We start from the raw sequence: 24868 nt of genomic DNA on the forward strand, positions 1-24868 counted from the left end.
CTTTCTATAAAAATTCGGTAGTGTCTAAAAAAGACTCTGCATACATGCGGTACTCCCATGTAAATATGTGTATATAATATCCAGCCTGTCTCTAACTCACTGCAAATAAAATCATTTCTTATTATAACATACCGCTCTATAATGCTGATATTTATACCTCGAAAACCATACTTTATACACACACACAAAATGTTTCATGAGCCACTCGCACCAAGAATGCTTCGGTCTACGTAAATGTCAACTGCAGTTGAGTCTGCCTTTTTTTTACTTCACTTTTTTTTCTTGCATACCCACCCACTCACTTTCCATTTTTCCGCGAGAAGGGGAAGGAGAATTTTAGTCGTATACATGCACGCAGGGGCTTTCTCGGTGGATCGCTCGTTGTGAGTAAATTCGTCATGATGTTTAAAAGTGACGATGAGTGCTAGGTCACTACTTCCGCACAATCACCTGTGTCAGGGCTATGCACCGTCATATAAGTATATCATATGTTGTATTGTGAACGTTTAAACATTCTCCGATAGCGCGTTTGTATTTTTGGAAGCGGCCCGGTACAGTGGCAGTTGACGTGCGCTTAAATGACGTAACATAGATCCACCTAAAGAGCCGTGATTTGAGTTCGGTCGCCATGGCAACCGAGCTCAAATTAAATTGTGGGGCGTTTAACGCTCCAAAGCAACGCGCATTCTATCAGACACGCTGTGGAAAGGGCTGCTGATTAATTCAGATCCAGCTTTAGATCGGTTCTCGGACGTGCACCCAAAGCCCGATTCATCTGTTGCGAAGCTTCGTTTGCGAACTCTCCCGGAGTTTCTCGATCGTGGATGCTGGGTGCTGTCTTACCGAATAGCTCACACCTAAACAAAAAAGGTGAATTACGTGGCTAACGATGGGATTGAAAGTCGATGCCACCAGCAAGGAAGCCCGATCCCCTAACCGTAGAGCCACAATCGCACGTATACGTCTATACTGCCAACGCCAACTACGGTATTTACTCAAAAGCAGGCCGACCTCGTCAGATATGTCTACCATATTGAACTCGCCGAGAAATGAAAAAAAAATTATAATTCGAGCAAGGTCGATCGACCTTTTTCTTTTTTTCAATGAAACGAAATCCTTTGACCATGACAGACCTTTATTTAACCTTAGCTCGGCTTCTAAATAGTGTTAGTCGATGGCACAAGGTGCATCTTCGTTGCCGCTGCCACAGAAGTCGTCGTCGTCGGGTGTTTCGCAGGCTTTCTCGGCACCCCGAACAATGTCGTCCTCGGTGCCGTCGAGTGCATTTGCATATGCGGCATTTCTTAAAGCCAGTCTGGATAACCTCCCGACTGGCTTTACTTGCACGAGAAATTTAAACACATATTCAATTAATTTAGATAAATAACTGATCGATGAAGAAGGCTTGAAGTCGGACAACACGAACAACCTCTTCGTGCTGTCCCTTTCTTCAAGTCTCATGTTTTCCTTGCGCTAACTTCCCAAAATCAAAATTCGTCTTGCTGGCTTCAAAATACCTTATATAAATTCTTATGTTAACGCTACAGCTCATGTTTCGTCGCCAAGCGTTCCATGGCAACAATGCCCTCATATTTCCTCTAATTTCTGCCGGTGTATTGTTTTCAAACCCTATCATATAAAACGGTGGCTTAGACGATTAAAATTTAACAATTCATCCTTGCGTTTCCAACATGGCATAATATAGATATAACCACACACACGCTCAAGTATCTCGATATAGGTATTGAGGCACGGAAAATTGCGCGATAAGCTGAGTTAACTGTAAAGGTAAAAGCATTTAACTTCGGAGACTTAGGCAACCAGCTCGAGCCTTAAAGAGCAAAGCACTTCACTTCGTTTTGACGTACAGAGTTTCCTTTCTAGTTTCTATCTTCTCATTCCTGTGTTCTCATTCTTCTCATTCTTGTATCTGTGGTCCTCTTTCTTTCCATTGCTTGCATCCATTTCACTGTCTCTTTCTTTCACTTTCTTTTTGATGAGTCCTGGTTATCTAGTTACACTTCCAGTTACCCTATACTTGGTTGCCAACTTTCTTGACCTCTTTCTCGATTCTGTGTCCATGCTTTTCAGGTGCAGATACTCGTGCACTTGAGCCACCGATTTATTTTGATCCATGTTCCTAAATGTTTCTTCAAAACTTCGTTTGCTCTCTGCTTCTCCGACTTCATAAGAGGCATGCACTGCCTCATTTGTGGTTTTACCGCGGACTCCCAAACTCAACCGGGCTACCGACCTTTGGTTACCTTCCAATTAACGCCGACAAGATATTCGATTTTAAGAACTGAATGGCATTTTCGAACGTTAGCGCTAGCACCGTTACCTTTTCCCGGATTCCGCGCACCACCTCATATTTGTTGAGGCCCCAAAGCGTTCTATGTTTCATTATTGCGGCATTCTGCTTCCCCTTTATTTGCAGATTATCTTCGTGGGTACTTCAGTAAGTCTTTGCGTGGTTTACGTATACGTCGAGGTTTTTATATTGCCTGACTATTGGTATGAGTTGTTGTTGAGTTACATAATTACTCGTCCCTTTATTAAACATCAAAATTCCCGGTTTCTCTGTGCTAAACCTCAGAGGTAGATTTGTCGCTGCGTTGTCACAGATATTCGCAAGTGTCTGAAAATCTCTTTTATTGTCCGCTAGTAGCACTATTTCGTCTGCATACGTCAGCCCAGGGAGCTTCTGTTGCACCATTTGTCCATTACGCATGTGAGATAAATCAAACCCTAATAGGCTGTTTTCCAGCCGTTTTTCTATGCCCTTAACCTAAAGCGCGAAAACAATTGAGACAGAAGACATAGTTGCTTACGGCCTTGGTGAATTTCCTCCACATCATTATATTTTCGACCTTCCCATACAACTCATACTCGGTTGTATCCATATACGTCCCTAAGAAGCTCCACGAGATCGTCATATGTGCCTTCGAGCTTAAGAATATCTCATGGCAATTCCCTGTATACGCTGTCGTAGGCTCCCTTAATATCTAGAAATGCTCTCCATAAAGGTATATTGTGAGCTACTGAATTCTCTGTGCAAAGAGTTAGACGCACCCGAGCTAAAGCTTCCTCTCATCTAAGTACATGTAAAATGAGAATGTTTTTCTTGGCAACCACTTCATCAAATTTTACGAGGTTTGTTGTATTCAGAAGAAAAACTTAAAATCTAGTTACTGTTGATTTCGAATTGTTGATTTAGGTAGTCAAGTTTTTATTAAAAATTGGCAAGAATTGGAAGTTTTCAGAAAACGAAACTATGAAGTTTACAACTCTCTATCTCAGCAATGAAAAATGATATCACAATCCTGTGAATTGCATCCAATAGCACATCTAATACAGACAAAATTCATATGTCAAAAGTGAATTTAAATGAATTCAGTAATAAGGAAATACAGCATTTGCATAATTATTGTACACAGCGTAAGAAATTCACGTAAAATATAAATTCACATATCGGATTGGTCCTCTTTGAATGATCTAATGGATGCCGTTTACAAAACCACGATATCTGTTTTTGATGCAGAGCTATTAATTTATGAAATTCGTACGTCTATATTTTTCGGACTTGCGAATTCTTTAAAGTTCTTTTTCTTTTAGTTCAGGCCCTAAGTCTGAATTTCGCTTCCAACAGTCACTAAAATTTAGCTTTATCTCTCAAATGCAAGAAGTTTTAATAAAAAGGTCCAAGAGTTATCTCAGAAAAGCATTTTGGCGTTTTACATGTATTTGAATACGCCTTATCAGAGTTGGGCCCGAGTTAAAGCTTCCTCTTAATACAAACATATTATCCTGTAAGCGTCGATCTGCCTGGTATGAACCCATTTTGTGGTTTCCCCAGTACAGTATTTTTTTCCACGCGCTTCGACAGTTCTAATTTTATTACTTACATTGTCATTCTATATATCAGTGACCTTGCTGTAACTGTCCTATACGGACTGTGCCTGTCTTTATCTCCCCTTTCCTTTGTAGATAAGGCTCGATTCGCTGTAGCGGCAGCCACACTGCGCTAATGACTGAAAGAAATAATGCACATCTCGCGAAAAGTAGGGTGTATGGGACGAAAAGAATAAACGCCTAGCTAATATTTATCTGTAGCTCGTCACGGCTGCTTCCCTCGTAAGGCAGTTCAAATCGGTGACACAAGGAAAATGAGGAAAAACAGCAAAATTGCAGAGGCATGAGTGCACATTTTGGCAGGATATCGGCTTCAATACGGGTCCTTTCGGCAAAGTGACGATTGTAACCTTACAAATCTGTTGCAACCTAATGTATTCACACACTTCTATAACTGGCTTCGTGTCTAGGACAATTTCGTGAAGTTCACTGGGTTTGCGACGTTGAACGGCCTAAAGTCAGCTTATTGCAAGGTGACAATACTTCGCAGTCGCTTATGACGCAATCTCCTCATCAAAGTTCAGTGGCCATGGTGTTGTACTGCTGAGAACGTTGTCGTCGGTTCAACTCTCGGGGTTTCAAACGGGACCAAAATGCAAAAAACCCTCGTGTACCTTGCTTTTGCGTGTGCTCTAATGAACTCCAGGAGCCAAATTCACAATGCTTTTCGTTCGCAAGTTCTATTTGCCAGTGGCCGACTGCCTTCGCTAATGATAAGTCCTGCATTAGGATTGGCTGGTATTGCTCTTACGAACGACTCAATAACGTAAGAGCTTTTCATCATTGCCGGGCCAGATGGTCAGCATTAATGCGGGTCCACTCATAACCAGTCGAACAGTTTTGGACGTTAAAGCCCATTATTTAAATTATTTAACAGAAGCTCGATTTGTGGCCCCATCGTAGCCACGCGTTGCGCCATTAACAGTACTGGAAGGAGAAAAAAGCAATCAAAGCCCTGACAAATACGTTAATGAAACTAAAAAGGGCAATACACCTACAGAAGCAGCCGTGAGGCTGCAAATGAATTCCATGCGGGTTCCATGTTAACCGTCGCTTTCATGGCCCTTCCACCACTTCAAAATTGTGGTTCTCAAGATGTTGTTGACAGAGTTATCAGTTATTGCCCGTTTTTTGTGCGGTATAAGTCAGTTCGAAACCTGTGCGATTTGGAAAAGCGCTGACAATTGCAATCATTGCCTTCTTTTTATTTTGTTTCCCGGTGTGTTCAACAAAGTTACATGAGTTCGACTCAACACAATTTATTAAAAAAGGAAAACTCGAGGCTAAGCTGTTGAAGGGTGGATAAGTGCGGCTTGCTATAGAAACCTAAGATGCGATGCTCCAGAGGCCGGATCCATTCCTCGTTGTATGTCATCGCCTGTGCATTCCTGTAGACGGTCTGTGCACACAGACCTTCTGGATCTGTCAAGTGGTGTTATCTTGTGCCGCTAAGTCTCCACAGTCGCAGTGATGGAATGGGGGTGCCTAAGCAGCTGGTTTCTGGCAATCTGGGTAAGGACGCAAAGAAAATGGCATTGTTCAACTTGTCCTTCAAATGTCATCAGCATTAACCAGACGTTAAACTAGCTCAGATTTCTCGATCATGATCAAAACTTGACATTCTTTGCGTCGTAATGCTAATTTTCTCTTGTTTGCTTTGCATTCAAACAAAAAAAACACTGTTAAGTAAGTCACCAAAGCAGTAGTTGCGCCGCGTACCATATTGGAAACAAGGAATACTTATATAATACGGGCGCTCACAGTTTGAAATATTAGCGCATAACTCCAAACAAGATGGCGTTTGAGCAGAATGTTTGGGAACACGACGGAAAGTTCGCCTGTGCACAGACAAACATAGTCGTGCTTTCTCGTGCGCTGAAGATAAGTTACGTAGGGTTTTTCGTGTGTTAGCACGTAAGAGAAGTTAAAGTAGGGAGAAGAATCTCACCTGCTTGCTTGTTTAATAAAATTTATTACTACTACCGCAGTATAGCGCGTTTTTTTTTCTTCCTTTTTCTTGTCTACGCGAGGTGGCGTCAAGTCGCGGAGATCTTTTCCAGAAGGATTCATTACCTGGGCTCGAAGCTGGCTTCCTAGCTGTCAGCGTTCCCTGTGTCTAATGCTGGACAGTACAAGAACACACTTTGTTTTTTTGGAACAGACGCTACATTGTCGAGCTTCCACTTGCGATAATTGTGCATTTGCCAAAACGCGAAAGTTAAAAATAAGGATAGGTAAAATTAAACGCTGAGGGTCTGTTTTGTCTTATTCTGAATTTATAAATAAGGTATTTACGTCTTCTATTCCCCAGGTTAAACTAACGAGTAGGCGAACGTGGGACTTTTTTTTCTTTTCTTCAGGCGCGCTCTAACGTGCGCACGCTTTCCCGCAGAAAGTTTTTCCAGAGTAAGCCACATGTCCGTGGTAGATCCAGTGATCCTGCCGGCATATACTTTTAAACCACAATACAATCTCCGATTCCACCTTCGCCGCGACTTATGACTCAAACTCGCTCTATCCACACGAAATCCCGCATGCCTTCCGCACGCGTGTGGGCAGGTGGAAGCCTGCGCATGTCATACGCAGGTGCACAAATTTCGGTTGACACTGCTCGCACGGACGCAGTGTAAACTGGAATTTGTGCACCTGGGTCCGACGCGTGCAGCTTTCCGCGTGTCCACACGCGTGCGGCAGGCCATGCGTATTGAGCCAATTTGCGTCCTCACAGCGATCAAGCCAAGTGCCTTTCCTCACTCTGTCGGTTCTTCCACTCGGCGAACTCCCTCTTGACTTGGGAGACCAGGGTAGGGTCGGTAAACAGGTCCAGCGCTGTGAGTGCCATAATCTTGGCCACCCGCAGTGTCGGTGGTTGGGCTTCTGGAGAGTTGGCCCCCTGGGCGAACGCGGCCGTGTGGTTCGCGCCTTCGGTGCGGATGGCGAACATTGGATGAATGATGGGAAGCTCGTGCGAGACGTTACCGGCGTCCGTGGAGGCTCCGCAGACCTCCGCGCAGGACAAGTCGGCGTCCGTGAATTTGACGCCTGTATGGCGCGCGTGGGCACAGAACAGTTAGTACTACTGCGCACAAATGGGAATTTGACCTTGCGCTGTCCCCATTTAAATAATATATACATTGATAACATTCGCTCGAACGTACTCGGAACTATATGGGGACACTTCGGTCAGACAAATTTGCACTGGTGGTATTCACTCGCAAACCAATGACATCCTACGCCCTCTCTGTAAATGGTCACATAATCTCTTATGAGAAGACTCAGATTTCGTCGCATAATCGTTGATAAAGATCTATCGTGGAACCTTCACGTGGCTACCTGAAACAGCGCCTGACAGCAATCTCCCAGCTTTTCATCTTTCTGGGCTGAAAAACTTGGGGAATTTCAGAGATACAGTTTACTTGTACAGGCCAACACTTGCAGGACAAATCTTAGTGCTCTAAAGGTTATTCCAGCTCAGGCTCTTGGTTTGTCTTGGTTTGCCGAAATTCGCATCAAAAGGTGCGACTGTTGCAATCGCCCGGAACCTATCAATACAAACACACATTTGGTGGAAATTTTGAGTGCACATCAGGCACATTGCCCGAGCCTGTTCCCATCATCTTGTTACACTACCGTCAGAAAAGCTGCAGGCTTCATTTTCTGTTATGATTTCAGATTATTACACCCGCCTTCTATCAGGCTTCAACCCCGCAACTAAGCCATCGATTCCTCAGTGGTGTTTGCCTCGAACTGCAGTGCACTTCAGTGTACCAGATTTCAGAAAAAAAAAATCTTAGCTGCGATCACCTGCTCTTAAACAACTCTCTGTTAATTTGGCACGAGAGGTACGCCGACCACGTACAGCACGACGGGAGTTGCTGATAATGATGTATCAGCAACTCCCAAGTGTTCCTCTGGAGCCATAGTTTTCCCATCGAGAGCCACCACCATGAGTTTTAAGACGCGTTACCGAACGAAATCGATAGCTGCGGAACCGTGCAGCTCTTGTCGCTGCACTTCGTCTCGTCAGCCAAGAACAACCTCAAAGATGGTCAATGTCCATGTACTCGAAAGGCAGCACTGCAGTCTTCGCTATCAGCCCTGCCGCGGCGACTCCATGTGAAAGTGGCATTCGAGATTAGAGAACTAATCTATACCTTGGCTGAGAAAAGACACCACGTGAAATTTCAGTGGCTTCCAAGTAACTGCGGCGTCATAGGTAACGAATACGCTGATGACGCTGCTCGGTTGGCTCTTCAAGGCGGCAAAGAGGAGTCGGTAACGTTATTAAAGACAGATGCCGCTAGGAAACTTGAATGCTGACATGGAATGTCACCTTCTCCATGTGGAACACCCAAAGCTCACAAGGCAAGCAGCTGTGAACACAAGGTCCGGTTGCACGTAGATTAGAAAAAAGGAACCACATATACGAAAAAATGATTGTTTAGCCGGTTGCATTTCGGTCGTGGCACAGCCTGGGCTTTTACTCTGGCGATGGCCGTGCAACCACCGAAACGTAAGCGACTAAACATGCATTTTTCGTACATGTGACTTCTTCCTAATCTATACGTAGACATATTGGCGGCGAGGAGTTACGGAGTCGCCCTCTATCGGAAGCGCCTCGCTGGCGTAGTATGAGGGATCACGTGGCGCGCTCCTCATAGGTTTTGCTGTCAGCGCTCACTGAAAACACCACGCGTGAGCTCTCCCGGACATTTCTGTGAGTACTTTCGAAACGAGAGAAGTTTCTTACTGTCTAAATAATAATCTTGGGCAAACTGAAAACACACAATCGTTTACAGCCGCTATCTCTTTACCGAATACGTACAGTGAACGCCACTGCGCGCGGTCGCCGCGATGGAGTCTCCCGAACCGGCTTCTTGCGTGAAAGGTAGGTAAACGCTGAGAGCAAACTATGTGAAATATGTTCTTATAGTGTTTGTATAACTAAATGGAGCGTAATAGAATGAAGCCTCAATGCAGCGATCGCGCAGATTCGCAGCGACCGACTGCGCGTCTGCATGCTTGTCCGCGCACTGTTTCGCTTTCTGCGCGCGCGCGTTTTCGCACCGTGCCATGAGCTTAAGGCCGCAGAATATGAGCATTTGACAGTATACAAGCAACCATTGTTGCGTGGGCGCTATCAGAGCTGTTCAAAAATAATTTCATTGTAGAGACTTCGACGCCTACGGGACTGTGATGTGCCGTCGCGACGATTCAATCTTTTTTTCTTCTAAATTCTTTGTCCTTTCAATACTATTTCTCTAGTTGCGTCGCACTGTATGTTTATCGGCGTTCTCAGCGTGCAATTTCCCGCTGCTCCTTTTTTTGTAATCCAGCGCATTAATTCATAACACAAACATGACCATATGCCATGCTTTCTTTAAATGTGCTTCTTACCGCTGCCTTTCCACTCCACTGAACTTGCCAGTATCTATAGTATCGACAAGTTCATAGACTAAACCGTCATGACATTAGTCGGGCAGCGGACTCGGGCGAGCGTCTCAGTGCGCGTTTCCAGAACATCGCAGGCCCGGCGCCGTAGCAGAAATCTTCCTTGCGTCTATGCTTGCTGCATACCCGAGTTGTAGCCGATGTCTGTTTGCCGGTTTTATGTTTCGCGAGCCAAGCTTCACACAGCTTCTTGTCCTGCGGCTACGTGCGAATAAGGTTGACACCGGCCTCCGTTACGTGCGTCCGGCTCTGCGGCACCGAGCAGTAGCCTACCATGTCGCGCGCCTTCAAAGGCAGCCACTACCTATTGTAGTGCTTTCAAGCGTTGTAGAGGAGACACTCGAAGCGTGAAAATTTCGCCACTAAATGAAAACCGCAGCGTACGAGGGAATTTAAGCTCGTTTTCAGCTCGCTTCGGCGCGCCCGAAGCAGACGACGTGGCCGCTATGCCCACGTGATCCCTCCTAGCACGTCACGCCGACGGTGGCGCCAGCTTTTCCAGTGGTGGAGCTCGAGGCCAATAGTCTGCTCCGGACGCTGTCAGCTGCCCTTAGATCCTCAAGTATACCGGACGTGTGTCGAGTGAGCTCCTGAACAACACTTTGCAAGGGGGTGAGTGCTGTTTAAATCATGGATCCGGGACATCAAACAGGTGCGACGTAATGCTAATGCATTTATCTCGCATTCACTGCCAAGTCACCACTGATGTTTTGTTGTTGTTTTTTTCTTTCCTCTTTTTGCATTTGTTTTTGAGCATGTTAGTTTCATTCGTGATATTATGTTATTTATGATATCCGCTTGTACTTTCGCCTTGTTTCCAGCAAATCTTTTCTAATTTCACCTGGTCTCGTTCACCGCTGCTTGGGCTCGAGATAAATAAAACGTTTACTTTAATGGTCCGTTTGTATTCAAACATCGCTGTGGAAGGGCACATAGGTCCGCACTTTGTTTAGTGCGCTTTGATTAAGTTATCTCGTGTATCGCACAGAGTAGTCATACCACGTTGACTGCGCAGATGCTGGGCAGCAGTAGCTAGTCTATCCGGAAATAATGGCGCCCTCTATCCCAGAGGGCATTGCCGCTGAGAATGTGTTCTCTCAGCAAGACCCGTAAGAAACGTTCAGCTTCCAGAAGCGCTGGCATTCACAGCGAACGGAAGCATTAACAGATCAGCAGTCGAGGGATCAGCAGCTACAGACGTTAAGGGTATTTAGAGTAAAGCAAGGAAAAAATAGAGCCAGAGTCGATATAGGCATAGATAACCATAAAATATAGAGATAGAGGTTTAAATGAATAGCAAAGATAAAAGATAGCTATGCATAATGCTAGGGGAAAAAAAAGATGCATATGAAACCTGATTAACTCAAGCAGGCTGGGTGACCATTTGTCGTCACCCAGTTTTGAAGTGGATGCCAAGCTAAATCATCATCACCATCACCATACTTAGGCAGCGACGATTTCACATTCTTCCGTCTCTTGTTACCACCATGAATCGTCACGCCTACTGCCTGCACAGCCCAAGCAAAACCGATCGCTGTGGTGAATTTCGTAGCCAACTCCTACGTCACTGGCCTTTCAGCTTTCACAGCGACAGTGCACTCGGTTAAAGGCCTTGGTCGTTCACGGGCTGCCGGTTTGCGAATACCACAATCACTGCGCGGAAAGGGTTAGTCTCGCGATTTTCATCATATTTCGAGGGCTTTCTATGTAACACGGAAAAAATGCACTGCCAACGAGGGAAAGTTAAGTACTGCTGAATTCAGCCTCCTAGAGCGCTCTGCAACTTTTTTCATTTAATTGTGATCTTAAATAACGGTAAAGGAACAGACAGACGTAGACACGAAAGCACACGCTGCTATGTGTCCTCGTTCTTTATGTCTGTCCCTGTCTTTTCAGCGCTATTGAGGATCCAAGTACGACAGACTAATTAGTCCGAATTACCGCCTTGCTCAAGTTCCTATTAAAATTCCTCCCTGTGAAGTTGTTTAAATAATATCAGGTAATTATGCGACAATAATACAAAAATAACCTGACCTTATCCACGTAGTCGTCAACGGGATTTTTGCCGTGTCTTCCTGCCAGTTGCCAGTTGGTTCTACGCTTTCTTCCTCTATTTCAATTGTGTATTTGTTTTCAAACCAAACGTCAATGACCTGTGTTCCATTAAACTATTGGTAATAAGCTAGATCGTATTTTCCCCGATTTTAGTATTGCTGTTGATTCTGTTTCTCAAACAATGCTACTACAGAAAATGTCATTTCTCAGCATTCCCAGCCCCCTCTTAGCTTGGATCCAGTCACTTGTTTGAAGGGAAGCAGCGCGTTGTTCTGGATGGCGTGATGTCATCTCCAGTTAGTACGTTACCGGGCGTTATGTGGGGTTCTGGTTTCTGGCGTTCTGCTTTTTTTAGCTATATTAATGACCTCACTAACCACATTTCCAACTCTACGTGGTTGCTTAGTGGCTATGGTGTTAGGCTGCTAAGCACGAGGTCGCGGAATCAAATCCCAGCTACAGCTGCCGCATTTAGATGGAGGCAAAATACGAAAACGCTCGTGTACTTAGATTTAGGTGCACGTTAAAGAACCAGGTGATCCATAATTCTGGAGTCCTCCACTACGGCATGCTTCATAATAAGACCATGGTTTTGGCACGTAGAACCCCATAAGTTAATTTAACCACATTTCCAGTCAGATTTGGTTGTAAGCGGATGAAGGTTGTGTTTATCGTTACGTCAGTTTGGCAACTGCTGCTGAATATCTGCACAAGGGTGTTGATGCCATGCTCACTGTGCCGTACATGGTACATGAACTTGAATATTTCAGGATGCAAACTTATTAGTTCCCAAAAAAAGAAACGCCATTTTGCTGCTGAATATTTGCTGGAAGGTATACCACAGATTGCTGTATTTTAATACAAATATTTCGGTGTAGTTCTGACAAAAAAAAAAGTTGTCCTGTAACGCCCCCGTTCTGTATATGCAAGCGAAGGTCAGCGGAGTGCCTAATGTCTTGCGAAGTATTAATGCTACTAAATCGAAATTTGTAATTTTTTCATCCGCGCAAAAAAGTGTACAGGAGAAGCCATGCATTAACATTGGTTCGACTTCGCTTCAGGCTGTTGACCATGCAACATTTCTTGGAGTTGAACTGGACAGTCATTTAAAATTTACAAATCACATATCATTATTAACGCGTAAAGCAGCATATGGTATCAGAATACTAATCAAAGTCCGCCCATATTTTCCTATACGTATATTAATTTCACTCTACTACGCATTTATTCACAGCCACATCTCTTACTGCATTTCTTCTTGGGGTAATACTTACGCAACTCACTTGGCACCCCTTCAACACACACAAAACCAAGCTCTGAGAATAATAAGTTACAGCCATTTTTCATGTAGTGCTCTGCCATTACTCCGCACATATAATATTCTGTCCGTAGTGGATTTAAATAAATGTTGTCTTAGTGTCCTGACTTATAAATTTTGTCGAGGAGAACTACCAATTTTGTTGATATCAAAAGACCAAACCCCCCATTTCACTGGCACTCGATTTTCACACCATAATAACTACCTCCTACCGCAACCAAGGACTAACTACGGCAAACTTACCGCGAACTTTTTAGCAACATCAATATGGAATTCACTACCACCCTCCATTAAATCATCTCCTTCCATTCATTTATTTAAGAGAAAAATTCGTCGCCACTTCTTGGGAAAGTGATTGTGTTGTATAATTTTTACGCTTCTGTATGTCAAATAATACTCCTTGGATCTGCTTTTCGTGTTTATCCTTTGTTGTTATTACTATGACTCGACTTTGTTTGTTAATACTTACTGTACCTAGGATTGCTACTGCTGTTGTTAACCGCATTAAGTAAACTTTTTCTATGTATTTTTTGTTGGAGGTCCCTCCTCAGTCTTTGACTATGGGACCTCCTAGAGTTACTTCTGTAAAACATTTCAAATGCTCAATAAACTGAAACTGAAACTGAAACTGAAACTGAAGAAGCTTTCGAGGTGCATGCATCAAATTGAAGGAAACACTCTATATGAATAATGTGCGCCAAGTTCCTGAGTACGCATGTGCCGCTTGGCATCCGGCAACGAAAACATGTGCGGAGCACTGTAGTGCATCCCGAAGCGAGCAGCTTGGTTTTGTGTCGGTCAATTACGATTTCACGAAACGGTCTTCGCATATAGAGAAGGCATTTGCTTTCACAAGGAAGCAAATATATATGCTACTCTCTCTGTTTCACAACATCTTTGATAATATAATTGTAGTTAAACAAAAATACCTCAACGATTCAATTTACCTGTAAACAAGAATAGATCATGTTCTGAAAGTACGCCAGTAGAACTGCCTTCTTAACGCTTCCAAATATGCTTTTTTCCCATACCATACAAGAGTGGAAATCATTACCAGAATGTATCGTCACTGCGCTATCTTCCTCTTTCTTTTTTTTTTTTTTGCATTGCTGCAAGAACACGTGTCTCAATATCAAAACTGATCCCCTGTGCTGTGCCAAACAATGTTATTCGGATGCCTCTCTTTATTGCACTTAGTTCATATCCTCCCTCCTCCTACAATAATGCCTCATTTTGGCGCTGTAGGTACAGTCAACCACAAAATTTCACCGAACGCGATATCTGAGAAAAAACTCAATATTTGCGAAGCCTCACAACACAGCCTAGTATTCGAATTTACAGCCTCTACCTGTATATGTGAACAACGTTGTGATGTTCGGTTTTACTGACTGCTGGTAAAGGCTACTCGGTAATTGAACGTTTTCTGAGATCCCGTGGTCCGTAAACATTTGCGGTTGACTATACTTGTATGAATAAATTGCTATGAAGAAGAGCGCACGGACAAATCGAGTCAGATCGTCTATTCGATACCTGCAGTGAGCCAGTCGGGTCGCCAGTGATTGGCACGAATGTGAGCTACTCGGGCATCTAGCTGTTCCTGCTTTGTCTCACTTGACTGCCAGCTTACGCCTAATGCTGCCTGCTGAACAGCTGAATTACACCCGTTTACAAAATAAATAGACAAGGCACAGTAAATTGGGCCCAGCATTCGCGCCATCTCTACTCTATTCCTTGGCTGGCGACGAAAGAATATTGCAGCCTGCGGCTCTGTATGACCGCAGTGCTGCGTTGTTTTTTAGGTGCAGGTTGGGATCTGGGACACACTTACCAAGGTTCTGGCCATGCTTTCTGTAGACTTTCAACAGGTTCACGTTGCAGATGAGATCCTTGTACGTGACATGTTTCGTCATCGTCATGGTGCAGTTTGTTGCTTTCGCCGCTGCCTCGAAGCAGTCCTCGACTCGGGAGACCAGCTCGTGAAGTTCGTCGATCGTATTCCCCCGGATGTGGTACATCAGCTTACTTGTGTCTGGGATGATGTTGCAATAGCTTCCCGACTCAGTGATGATACCTGTGTCACGGGATACCGCGTCGGAATTACGCATACAGTTATCACCATGACTTTAGAAAGTCGATGGGGAAACGCACTTGTTTCACAGCTACAGTTTTTGATTTCTTGAAAGAATGTGGCTTTTTAAGGAAGCTCTCGGGCAATGCAATGAAACTGAAATCGCTTATATAACTTCACGTAAGGCTTTCTATCCTGTCTTGGAGCTGATGCAACACAGCCTCGGTCACTTTTGCGCCTTAAAACAAACAAAAGACAGCTGCGAAACAAAGATCACGCAGAGCGGCTGCGTTTCTTCAAGACTTACGCGGTCTGGCACGGTAGCGCCGATTCATGAGGCTGGTCAACAGTAATGATCGATCCCATTGCTGACATATTGGTTTCTCAATCCCACCATGTGCCATTCATTGCAGAGATATGGGCTTCTTCCATTCCACAGCAGCCACTAATGGTTGGGACTTGGGTCTTTAATCCCACCGCTGGCACCAACTGCTGCGGAGTTGGATTCTGGGACCCCAGGACTGATACCTACGTTGTAATCTAGGAGAGAAGCGGTTTCGGACTTGGAGAAGAAACCGTAGGAAAGAGCTTTATATACATATTTATATATCCATTACAAGTAGCAGGTAGTTGTCAAATAGTGGTTAGAGCCCACTGGACCGACTGAGTCGGCCGGTGGCGCCTCTCTCCTCTAACAAGGAGATGACCTTGAAGACGCAGGCTGGCCAGTTCACATTTGAGCCTAAGAAGGCGGGGCGGGTAGTGACGCCACCCGCGTCATATTCTTTTACTTCAGGAGGGAAGTCGGTTCAAAATACAAGGATTCCATGGATACAAGGTCTTTCTCTCTGAACGCTATGTCTTGGCTGCCTCACCCTGTTTTGCGTGGATGCAAGACATTTCCGTTGGTGTCAATCAGCCTCTCTGAGAAATGAGGGGAAGAACTCGTCACCATGGTGACGCTTCGGAAGAGGCGTGCCACAACACAATCCTCGAGCAAGGAAGCCAGAAGACGCGGTGCCATAGTATCGACTGATGTCGTTAACCTTAGTTAAGGTCATGGAGGTAATCCCCGGCCGGTGCCTCGATATGATCTGAAGGGCCACCAGCTTCCTTGATGACGCCCAGAGTGGCTTGGGCCACTTCTATTGCGCGGTGCCCATCATGGAAGATGCCCTCAACCATCGAGCTCCTTGTCGTCTAAAGACCCTTCAAATGGCTCTCGAACCAAGCAGTTCAGGAGGCCTAGAGTACCTGGATATCGGCGACCATCTCCGCTGCTATCTATGGAAGAGCCAGCGTCCCAGATGAAATCTCCAAAAAGGCGTTCCCCGTACTGCGCTACGCTAGGAAACTACGGGTGGCCTGCAGATTGACCTGACTGGCTTGGTGCTTGTTAGCACGGACTGGACAGGTGCTACCTGCCACCAACCAGGCTACAGAAGTATGCGTTGCAACTGCACAATTAGAGCACAGACGAGTATGGCTCATTCTCAACAACGTCCGTAACTGCCATGTTCGTGACAATTCTAGTTGCCGGCCTTCTCGGGAAGATCAATGTCGCCCGCGAGTTGACACCACGTGTAAATCGAACGGAGCACACGTTGGAATCTCCCCTTCCAATGCATTCAACAGATCGAACACCGCGATGTACCCCACCAGGAGTTCTAGGACAGGAGGTCTAAGGAACAATAAAAAGTTGTATTTACATTTTCACAAGAGTCCGAGCACGATTGTATATTGGTTTCTTTTCTCTTTTATTGCTTTGCTTTTCACAAGCTTTGGGAATTTTAATGCAAAAATAAGTGCACCTGTGTATGATTCATTCGATATATATATATATATATATATATATATATATATATATATATATATATATATATATATATATATATATATAAACTGCATGGATTCATAACTAGCCTGTGGCTAAGGATCCACACGCTGTCGCATAATCATGTTGTATATTGATCTAAATTATTATTATTGTTATTATTATTATTATCAGAGCCACATTACGTGTTATTAGGGTACAGAAGACACAAAATGGCTCCTTAAATATCATCTCTTCTCTATATCCCTACACACCAGGGAAACCAGTGATGTCATGTCTTACAATGGTTGTCTGAAAACGGCGTTGACTCCGCCCAGGCTGGCGCATTTTTCGCTGTCGCCCACAACTTCACGTCGGCGTCGCGAGATGGCGCGACGTGCCCAGAAAGATACTCGAGAGAGCAACCGGGCCGCATGCACACTTCATACATGGCGCGTCTCTAGAGCGTCAATATGATTTGTCACTAGATAATCGCGTTAACGTCGGCGTTCATCGTGAGATGGTTTTCGCCTGCATTTTTTTCTATTACTCCTGGTTTTTTCACCCTTGATTGCTGGACGTTCCAAGCAACAAAAGACAAGCCAAGTAGTGGTATTTGCAAAGCAGGGCATTTTACAAACTGTGATGGAAATGTACTTCCACTCTTCGCAGACGCACAAAAAAGAGCACTTATGAATACATATTCTCCATTGCTTCGTGTATGAATATATAGAGTGGCCTTTCCAGCATAATTTCTCGAATAAATACTGAACAAGTTCTTTATCGCAGTTTTTACTTGTGATTGTAATATTGTATAGGTGTGTGTGAGCCAGCAGCGTGCCAGGCCTACGTCCGGAATTTTTTTCTTTGCCTTCTCTCAAAGGCACTCTTTCGTTCATGGCCGCACCACGTGACCATGAACACGTGTTGTGTTGAGCATAAGGTAACAGCCGGGTACGTGCTTACCGTGTATTCGGCAGGAAGGCTTCGTCTGTTGTCGAAGCAGCGCTACGTTAACGTACGAGGCCACAGCTGCGTCGAGCGCGTTCGCTCCTTCCCATGGACACGCGGCAGCATGGGTCGCTTTGCCTTGATAGCTCACGGTTATCTGCGGCAGGAAGTGAATGCGCCATGCGTCGAGCGTTTGCCGTCGCCTTGCTTCACAAAGTCATAGCATGGTCGTTCAGTACTCTACCATCATCAACGTACTTTTGAATGATTTTTGCACAGTATAGCTGAATCAACAATAGTTCAACCTGTAGTTTTAATGCCGTAAGGCTGTGTGAATATTCGAAACTTTCGAATAACGAATCGCATATTGTTTTATTCGATTTGGTCTTCAAATCGTACAATCACTTTTCGTAAATAGGGGTAATTTTCGAATAGTTCTCCAATAATTAAACCCATCCCTGAGTGCGGGCTATGATACATAAAATTGGAGCGAAAGTATGACAAATTTTATCCAGGCCTCATAGTAGGCATAAAACAACAGAAGGTGCGTGGTGGAACACGCTACGTTGATGAGGGAGCCAGCATTTTCATTGTAAGCTATCATCATCCGCACTCTCCTAAGAATTTTTTGTTGCGTTTATACGAACTTATTATTTATGCCTGATGCTCCTTTTGCGATTTTAATGAACAACGTTTAATGACGTGAAACGTAATGGCAAGATATTGCTAACGTTGTGAGTGCCAGTATGTAGGATGCATGTATAGGGTGATAATTTTAAAGTTTTATGGAATTTTACATATAGCCTGTTCCAGTTAACGTAATTCTATTCCTTGAGATGGATTATTCATAGAGGTGGGCATTATTTGCCCGAAAAACGTAACACATATTCCACTAATTAACGAAAACTGACTAATTATATTTAGAGCTAATTATTTTATGGCACATACGGCTAATTACGAATTGCAGCCGTTGAGTTTGCAACGCGTATGCACTTAGAATGACTTTCCAGAATGACGCCAGTTTGGCGATAAGCGCCATCAAACTTGCCATGGAAATGCACTGTTGTTCCACTTACTTTCTTTAACGAAATGCTCCTTTACGCATCGAAGCACGAAAGTAACCGGACGGCCCATGTATTCAGCTCCACACTTTGGGAAACAATATCCCGAAACTGGCGTCATTCAGGAAATTTATTTCAAGTGGATGTGTCTTGCAAGCTCGCCGGCTACAATTCGTAAATTGCAATATGTGCCGCAATGTAATTAAGAAGTTAATTAGTCATTTTCTTGTTATTTAGTCGAATATTTGCTATGATTTCTCCTGCTAGTAATGTCCGCCTCTCCTAATAATCCAGCTCAAGGTCAAGAATTATGCTATCTGCCACAGGCGGTGTCTAAAATAAGAATTATGCTATCTGCCACAGGCGGTGTCTAAAATTTCCGTAAAACTTAAAAATGATCACCCTGTAATGTTCTGTCCCTAAATAAATATTTCCCGGCTGTACTTATAAAGGGCCGGTAGCCCGTTCAGTTCTTTAGCTTCCTTCTCAATTTACTACCGTCTTATTTATTTTTTCAACGCCGGTATACCTGTGATGAGACGTTTCTGTTCGCGACGTGTTTCGCAGACCGCGTCGCAAATCTAGGAACATTACGCAAACTCTGTTTCACTACGGTGACCTAAAACAGGCGCTATAAATGTCCGGTTAAGGAATTACCCCTTATTTACATGAACTGACCAAATTCCGCGGACGAACATCACGTGGCTCAATGACACCGAATCACGTCGCGCGCAGGGACGCAACAGGCGAGCTGTTAGTGTCGAGATTTGTAGCGGTTCAGCCACGGCACGCTCGACTGCAGAGCGAATCAGTGATTCGGCAAGTGATGTGGATCCAGCTTTGTGAATCCTCTAGAGGCGTTGAATAGCAGTGACCGCCAGTGTACAGAGGCGGTGATACACTCCCCCTCCCCCCCCCCCCCCTCATTCCAACTCGTCGGGTGAGAGCGTCGATAGTCACGCTTGCGCAGCAAAATATCAACGGGCAACCAGGTGCCGCTCCGTCCTCATTCCACACCATAGAGTTTCTCACTATAACACCTAGAGGGAAATCTGGCGCCGCCGTCTATGGGAGTTTCTTAAGGGGGCACCGTGCCGTCATGGGAATGACGGTATATGTGTCTGCGAGGCTCGTGTTGGCTGGTGTTGTACGAGGCTTCGTCTAAAGCGTGCATATGGCTGCACAAATAACGCGTTCTCAAAGTAACATCTTTATAAAATGTTTCCATTCACGCATATTGCATCTTTACTCACCTACAATGCATGACCAAGCGAAGAAAAGCAAGAACAGACGACAAACTGTTTCAAAGCAATCGCGAACCTTGTCGTCTGTCCTCCAACTTTAACGGCCCTCTGATACTTTTTACGTATCATATAATCGTACACGCAATAACAAGTTCTCATAGTTAAACAAAACATGTTTTGCGTAATAATAGAACCAAAACGGCTTTTCCCGTACTGTTTTAGTAGAAAATGAATCATTGTGACAGACGGACCGGTGCTTGCCAAGCGCGTCTTCAAGGAGTCCTGGCTCTCCGAGAACGATGCCAATCCGAAGTCACAATATACCGACATTCCCATGCATACCACAGCGCGTCAGCGCCAGATTTCCCTCTAGGTAATATAGTGAGAAACTCTATGCTCCACACCCTGTATCGTGGGCGCGCATGCGCTCTGACGGACCTGTTGCGACGCGGTGAGGGCGAGTCTCAGCGTGTCCTGAGGCATCGGGTGGACCATCATGGCGACGTCGATGTCCTCGAAGGCGCCCCTCTGCACGAGCATCTCCTTGCCGCCTTTACACTCTTCTGCCGGCGTGCCGATTACGACAAGCTGCGAGAAAGTGATTGGTCAACTATATTTGCTCAGGTTGATAGCTGGCCTGGTTGGCACGAGTGCATTGGTTCAAACTGCGCGACGAGACCGAGCACATGGTGAGCGATTGAACAGACGAGCGCCTTCTGTTTCAGCCGCCTGTTCCATTGTTCCGAAGGATCGCTCATCTTGTATTTCATCCTGTCGCACAGGTTGTAACGAAGTATTTATTGCATAGATAACTAATGCAGAACAGCTCCATTCTGTCACCTTACTCGCACGGGCACTCTAATGAAATGACTTAGCATAAGTGTTACCGTCGTGCGATACCACGTACACGAGGTCGCGTGCAGCAGCAGCAGCCTGCCTAGCCTAGCGGCATCCCAGTGACGCAGTGCTATGCTTCTATGCTCGTTGACTGACGTCAAAAAATACACTTTCGTAGAGAGGCCACCATGGGAGCATTTCCTATTGAGTGGCTTTTGGAATTCCCTATCCATGGCATTTCAGAAAATTGTGTTCAAAACGAAATCCGAAAGTTGGTAGTTTCATAGTTTTCTTTTTATTCCATCCCAATCGAAATTTCATATATGTGTATAGAACCCATACGGCACCGGAATGAAATGGTGTGGCAAAATGAAAAATGTTGAAATTTTGTGTGTTTTCTTCGGCAACTACACACCTTGCCGCGGGCGGTGGAGCTCTTCTTCATGGCTTCCATGGCGGCGATGGCAGCCCCGGCTGCGGCCTCAGCTATCAAGTTGTGGCCGCAGGCATGGCCGATGTCCGGCAGGGCATCGTATTCCGCCATGATGGCTACCGTGGGACCTGGATGAGGTCCAGTGAAAAAGGCGTTATGCAGACCCAGCGCCGACGGCGTAATTTGGGTGAAGCGAAGATTTCGCGAAGTGGTTAATTAAACGGTATACAACTGTTCCATCATCGGCAAGGCTAAGAAGAAACTTCGCTTTTAAACGCTTTACTTTTTTCCGGGTTCCGCGGTTTGGCCAATAGTTCCAGGTTAAATGTATCTATTAGTATGCTCGCCCTCGAAGCTCTGTGAAAATGAGGGCACTCGCTTCTAAGTATTTTGTCTTATCGAAAACCTGCGATACTTTATTGATGCAAGTTGCGTATCGCCCTTTTGCGCTTCTCACACAATGTCTTGTCGACATTTCTGACTTATAACACAGTGGCGACACGTTATTGCTGTGTACGCGGGTTATAGTTGTAACAATTGTACACCGTCACAACTTTAGCAGCGGCGTGTTCGATTGCCAGCTACTTGCATCTTGAAAAGTAGCTACTCGTATCTTTGGTATACCTCAGTTTGTGGCCCGTTCGCGCATTTTAACCCGTGCTTGCGAAACAGCCCCTTGGAGTAAACTCTAATATAATAGAACGCCGATCGCGATGACCCTCAACAGGTTTTTTTACAGACGTACGCTCTTTATTGATCGCCCCTTTGCTCCAACCACTCAGCATCAGCTCCGTGCCGATTTCCTAAAGAAATGGCCAGGCTTAGCTTGGTTAAGCCAAGAATGCGTTGCATATTGCGCGAGTTGGGGCCCAGCTTTTCCTCCGGCTGTCGTGACGTCACGCGACGTGGTTGCGCTAAAGGTCAATGGTGTCTGCCCGGCCGCGCCCAAGGGCTGAACTGAGTGATTGCAATATGCAACGCATAAAAATAGAAGCAACTTAATAACAAACATAGCAAACTTAAAAGAGAATAGACCCACATATGAGACGCGCAGCAATGAACAATGGCTCATACCCTCAATGGTGGCTGCTCGGCCGCGCCCAAGGGCTGAACTGAGTGATTGCAATATGCAACGCATAAAAAGCACACGTCCGTAACTCCGCGATGCGACCAATTGCGTAATTCACGAGATATCCCTTCTGCAGGCTGTCTGGCCAGCTGAAATGCGTTTCCCAGTTGAAATGCGTTGTCGTGGGAAATGGCGCCAACATTTATTCGCAACATCGCGCGATCTTATCGACAGGGTGTGCCACATCACTCTGGAGGACGATGGCAGTCTGCCGTGATTCGACGGCAAATCTCTATTCACGGGTTTTCCTGTGGGCCCCGTGGTGGATGTCTGCATGCACATCATGCATGCTTGCATGCATGCTTTCCAGGCTAAACCACAGTGGTCGATTAGTGCTTATTGTGCTGCGCTGCTCAGCCCGAGGTCGTGGCTTCGTCTGCGGCCGCGGCGGCCCCATTTCGATGAGAGTGAAATGTGAAAACGCTCGTGTACGTAGATTTGGGTGTGTGTCAAAGAACCCCAGCTGGCCGAAATTATTCAGGAGTCCTCCCTGCTACGGCCTGCCTCATAACCAGTAGCACCAACTATATCTTGTATCGTAAGAACTGCACATCAGCGGACCGAAGACCGACAGAATTGATCAACACAAGTGCATCTTCACAATGGACTACAACATGGACCGGTCACAGGCTTTGATTCGGTGCATCTTTAGTTCGTCGGTCCCTCTTAATTGTGCACAGCGCTTTTGTCCGTCTATTTCGTCAGCCTTTCGCCCGCTGGTGCACCGTTTTTACAATGAATTAACCACACCACCCTAGTTACACATTTCGCATCTATATTATGTAGATTGATGGGAGGAGCGTGCTGTTTGGCCGCAGCCAAAATGCCGTTTTCGTCATAAAACTTCTGCGTTCATATTTAAACCTGTAAGGGATATATTGAAAATACTCTTTGGGGTAATCGAAAAAGGCAATAAGTTTTACACGCCAAAGAAAGCAGCCCGCGGTTCGAATTCAAGATATAGCCCTAAACAGCATCGACATTCTCGGTTATATACCCTCGCGGTAAATAAACTCTGCTCCTCGAAAGGCACCGAAGCTCCACGGACGACGCAGAGACGTTATATGTGCACTACAAACGCTGACGAACCTAAAAGAGACTCTTTAGAAACCATACCATCGCTTCCGCCGGGAGCCTGAAACTCGGCCCTAAACGCAGTGTCCAGGAGATGTCTTCTTTCAACCACAAAGCCTCGGCCTTCCAGAAAGTCACACATCTTGTCGTGTGCCTTGAACTCTTGCAGCGCCAGCTCCGGATTGTCGCACAAGAAACGGCTGAGGTGCCAGAGGTCTTCTGCGTTACATTCTACGACCTTCTCCACGAGAGGCGTCAAGTCTTCGACGGACATGACAGAACGCTAGAGTAATATTCCAAGGTAAATCTGGGTGTAAAATAGGTTGATCAATTCTTTTCCTTTTGCAGCCTCGCAGAATGGCTCTGGATAGAAGTCGTTAGGTAGTACCTGACACTTTCAATTTCGCTGATGCCTCCGCTTCACTCCTCTATGTTCGAACACGAGCCGTTTCAAGCTGCCCCGACTAAACGTGTCTGTCTGCGAAAAGGTGCACGCTCGCTTAAACAGTCGACAGCTCAGAGCTGGCGCCCTCGCATAGGAGCATATGGTGAGTCGGGCAGACAAAAACAAAACGGCTACATCCTTCCCGTTTCCGGTTTCTCTTTCTCCTGAACGCACTCTCCTGCACTTGAGCCGGCTGTCATATGAGCCCGGCTCTAGCACAGTCTTTTTTTTTTTTGTTATTGCGAGAAGAACAGCTGATGGCATGTCCTTTTCATGAGCGGCACTCTGCGAAAAGTAACAAAGGGAAAAGTTTTTAAAAAGTAAGAGCGGAGGGAGCACTTCACAGTTAAGCTCTCGAGACCGTTCAAACTGATGGCAGTCGCTTTTATTCGAAAATGTTGAGTCACTTAAGCATCCTGACGTGATTTGAATGCGAAAGTACTATGGCTTCTCAGAGTTCTCACCTTAAATTAAGGCTCTACCTTAACCCACCTTGCTCTAATTTTTACCGATCTTATCCCACCTTAATCCATCTAAACGCACTTTAATTCACCTTCATTCACTCCACCGGGCTATACTGCAATGCGAGCCGAAGCAGGTCTAGCGCCGGAAACGTGACGTCATCACTTGGTCACGTGGAGTTTGGTGTCATCGGATGCTAACGCCGTACAGACACCGGATTTTTTCGCTTCGTGAATTATATAAGGCTTTCGCCACAAAAAGTTATTGCTCTATTCTTGTCTAGAGCCGCGATCGGAATGCGGATTGAAAAGGACGCTCAAATTGCAGATAAGCGACATTCTTTTCCCCCTTCCCCTCACGACAAAGTTTACCGTCCATCATGTTATAGCTAATTCTTTTGCAGTACTGTATTCGCATCGTTCTATTAGCGAATTCCTTGATAGCATAGCTCATTGTCGCGGGCTTGGTAGGTACCGAAATATGTGCAGTAATAAACCCCTCACGTCCCTGTTATGCGCGTACCCGCCGTGGTTGTACAGTGGCTATGGTGCTGGGCTGCTGAGCACGAGGTCGCGGGATGGAATGCCGGCCACGGCGGCTGCATTTCGATGGGGG

At 45.4% G+C, this 24868-nt stretch overlaps 1 protein-coding gene and 1 long non-coding RNA gene across 3 annotated transcripts in view; one reads left to right on the forward strand and one right to left on the reverse strand.

The window, feature by feature from the left end:
- The window catches only part of LOC135904435 (uncharacterized), a 75570-nt gene that overhangs the window by 19760 nt on the left and 30942 nt on the right, over nt 1-24868 (forward strand). The window contains exon 2 of the long non-coding RNA XR_010565115.1: nt 23516-23647. This is a non-coding gene — a long non-coding RNA (uncharacterized lncRNA). The remainder of the gene's footprint in view (nt 1-23515; nt 23648-24868) is intronic.
- On the reverse strand, nt 5156-23620 carry LOC135904434 (xaa-Arg dipeptidase-like). 2 transcript variants are annotated; one of them, XM_065435243.1, is made up of 7 exons: nt 23389-23620; nt 21126-21271; nt 20312-20461; nt 17584-17725; nt 14565-14807; nt 6667-6954; nt 5156-5420 (listed from the first exon to the last, which is right to left on the reverse strand). In XM_065435243.1, exons 1-7 carry the CDS (start codon nt 23618-23620, stop codon nt 5398-5400), a joined length of 1224 nt encoding a protein of 407 aa, XP_065291315.1. In that variant the 3' UTR covers nt 5156-5397. The 2 variants fall into 2 exon arrangements, with proteins under 2 accessions (XP_065291315.1, XP_065291316.1); XM_065435244.1 differs by having other exon boundaries at nt 6639-6954.

The sequence above is a fragment of the Dermacentor albipictus genome, chromosome 7, assembly GCF_038994185.2.
Source record: "Dermacentor albipictus isolate Rhodes 1998 colony chromosome 7, USDA_Dalb.pri_finalv2, whole genome shotgun sequence".
Taxonomy (NCBI): Eukaryota; Metazoa; Arthropoda; class Arachnida; order Ixodida; family Ixodidae; genus Dermacentor; species Dermacentor albipictus.

Bases quoted from the DNA above. Each gene is read 5' to 3' on its own strand.
- LOC135904434 (XM_065435243.1), bottom strand. From the start codon at position 23,620: ATGTCCGTCGAAGACTTGACGCCTCTCGTGGAGAAGGTCGTAGAATGT. The intron at 20,462-21,125 runs GTGTGTAGTTGC...ACTTTCTCGCAG, and splicing joins GCTCCACCGCCCGCGGCAAG to CTTGTCGTAATCGGCACGCC. The intron at 14,808-17,583 runs GTAAGCACGTAC...CCCGTGACACAG, and splicing joins GCCTTCCTGCCGAATACACG to GTATCATCACTGAGTCGGGA.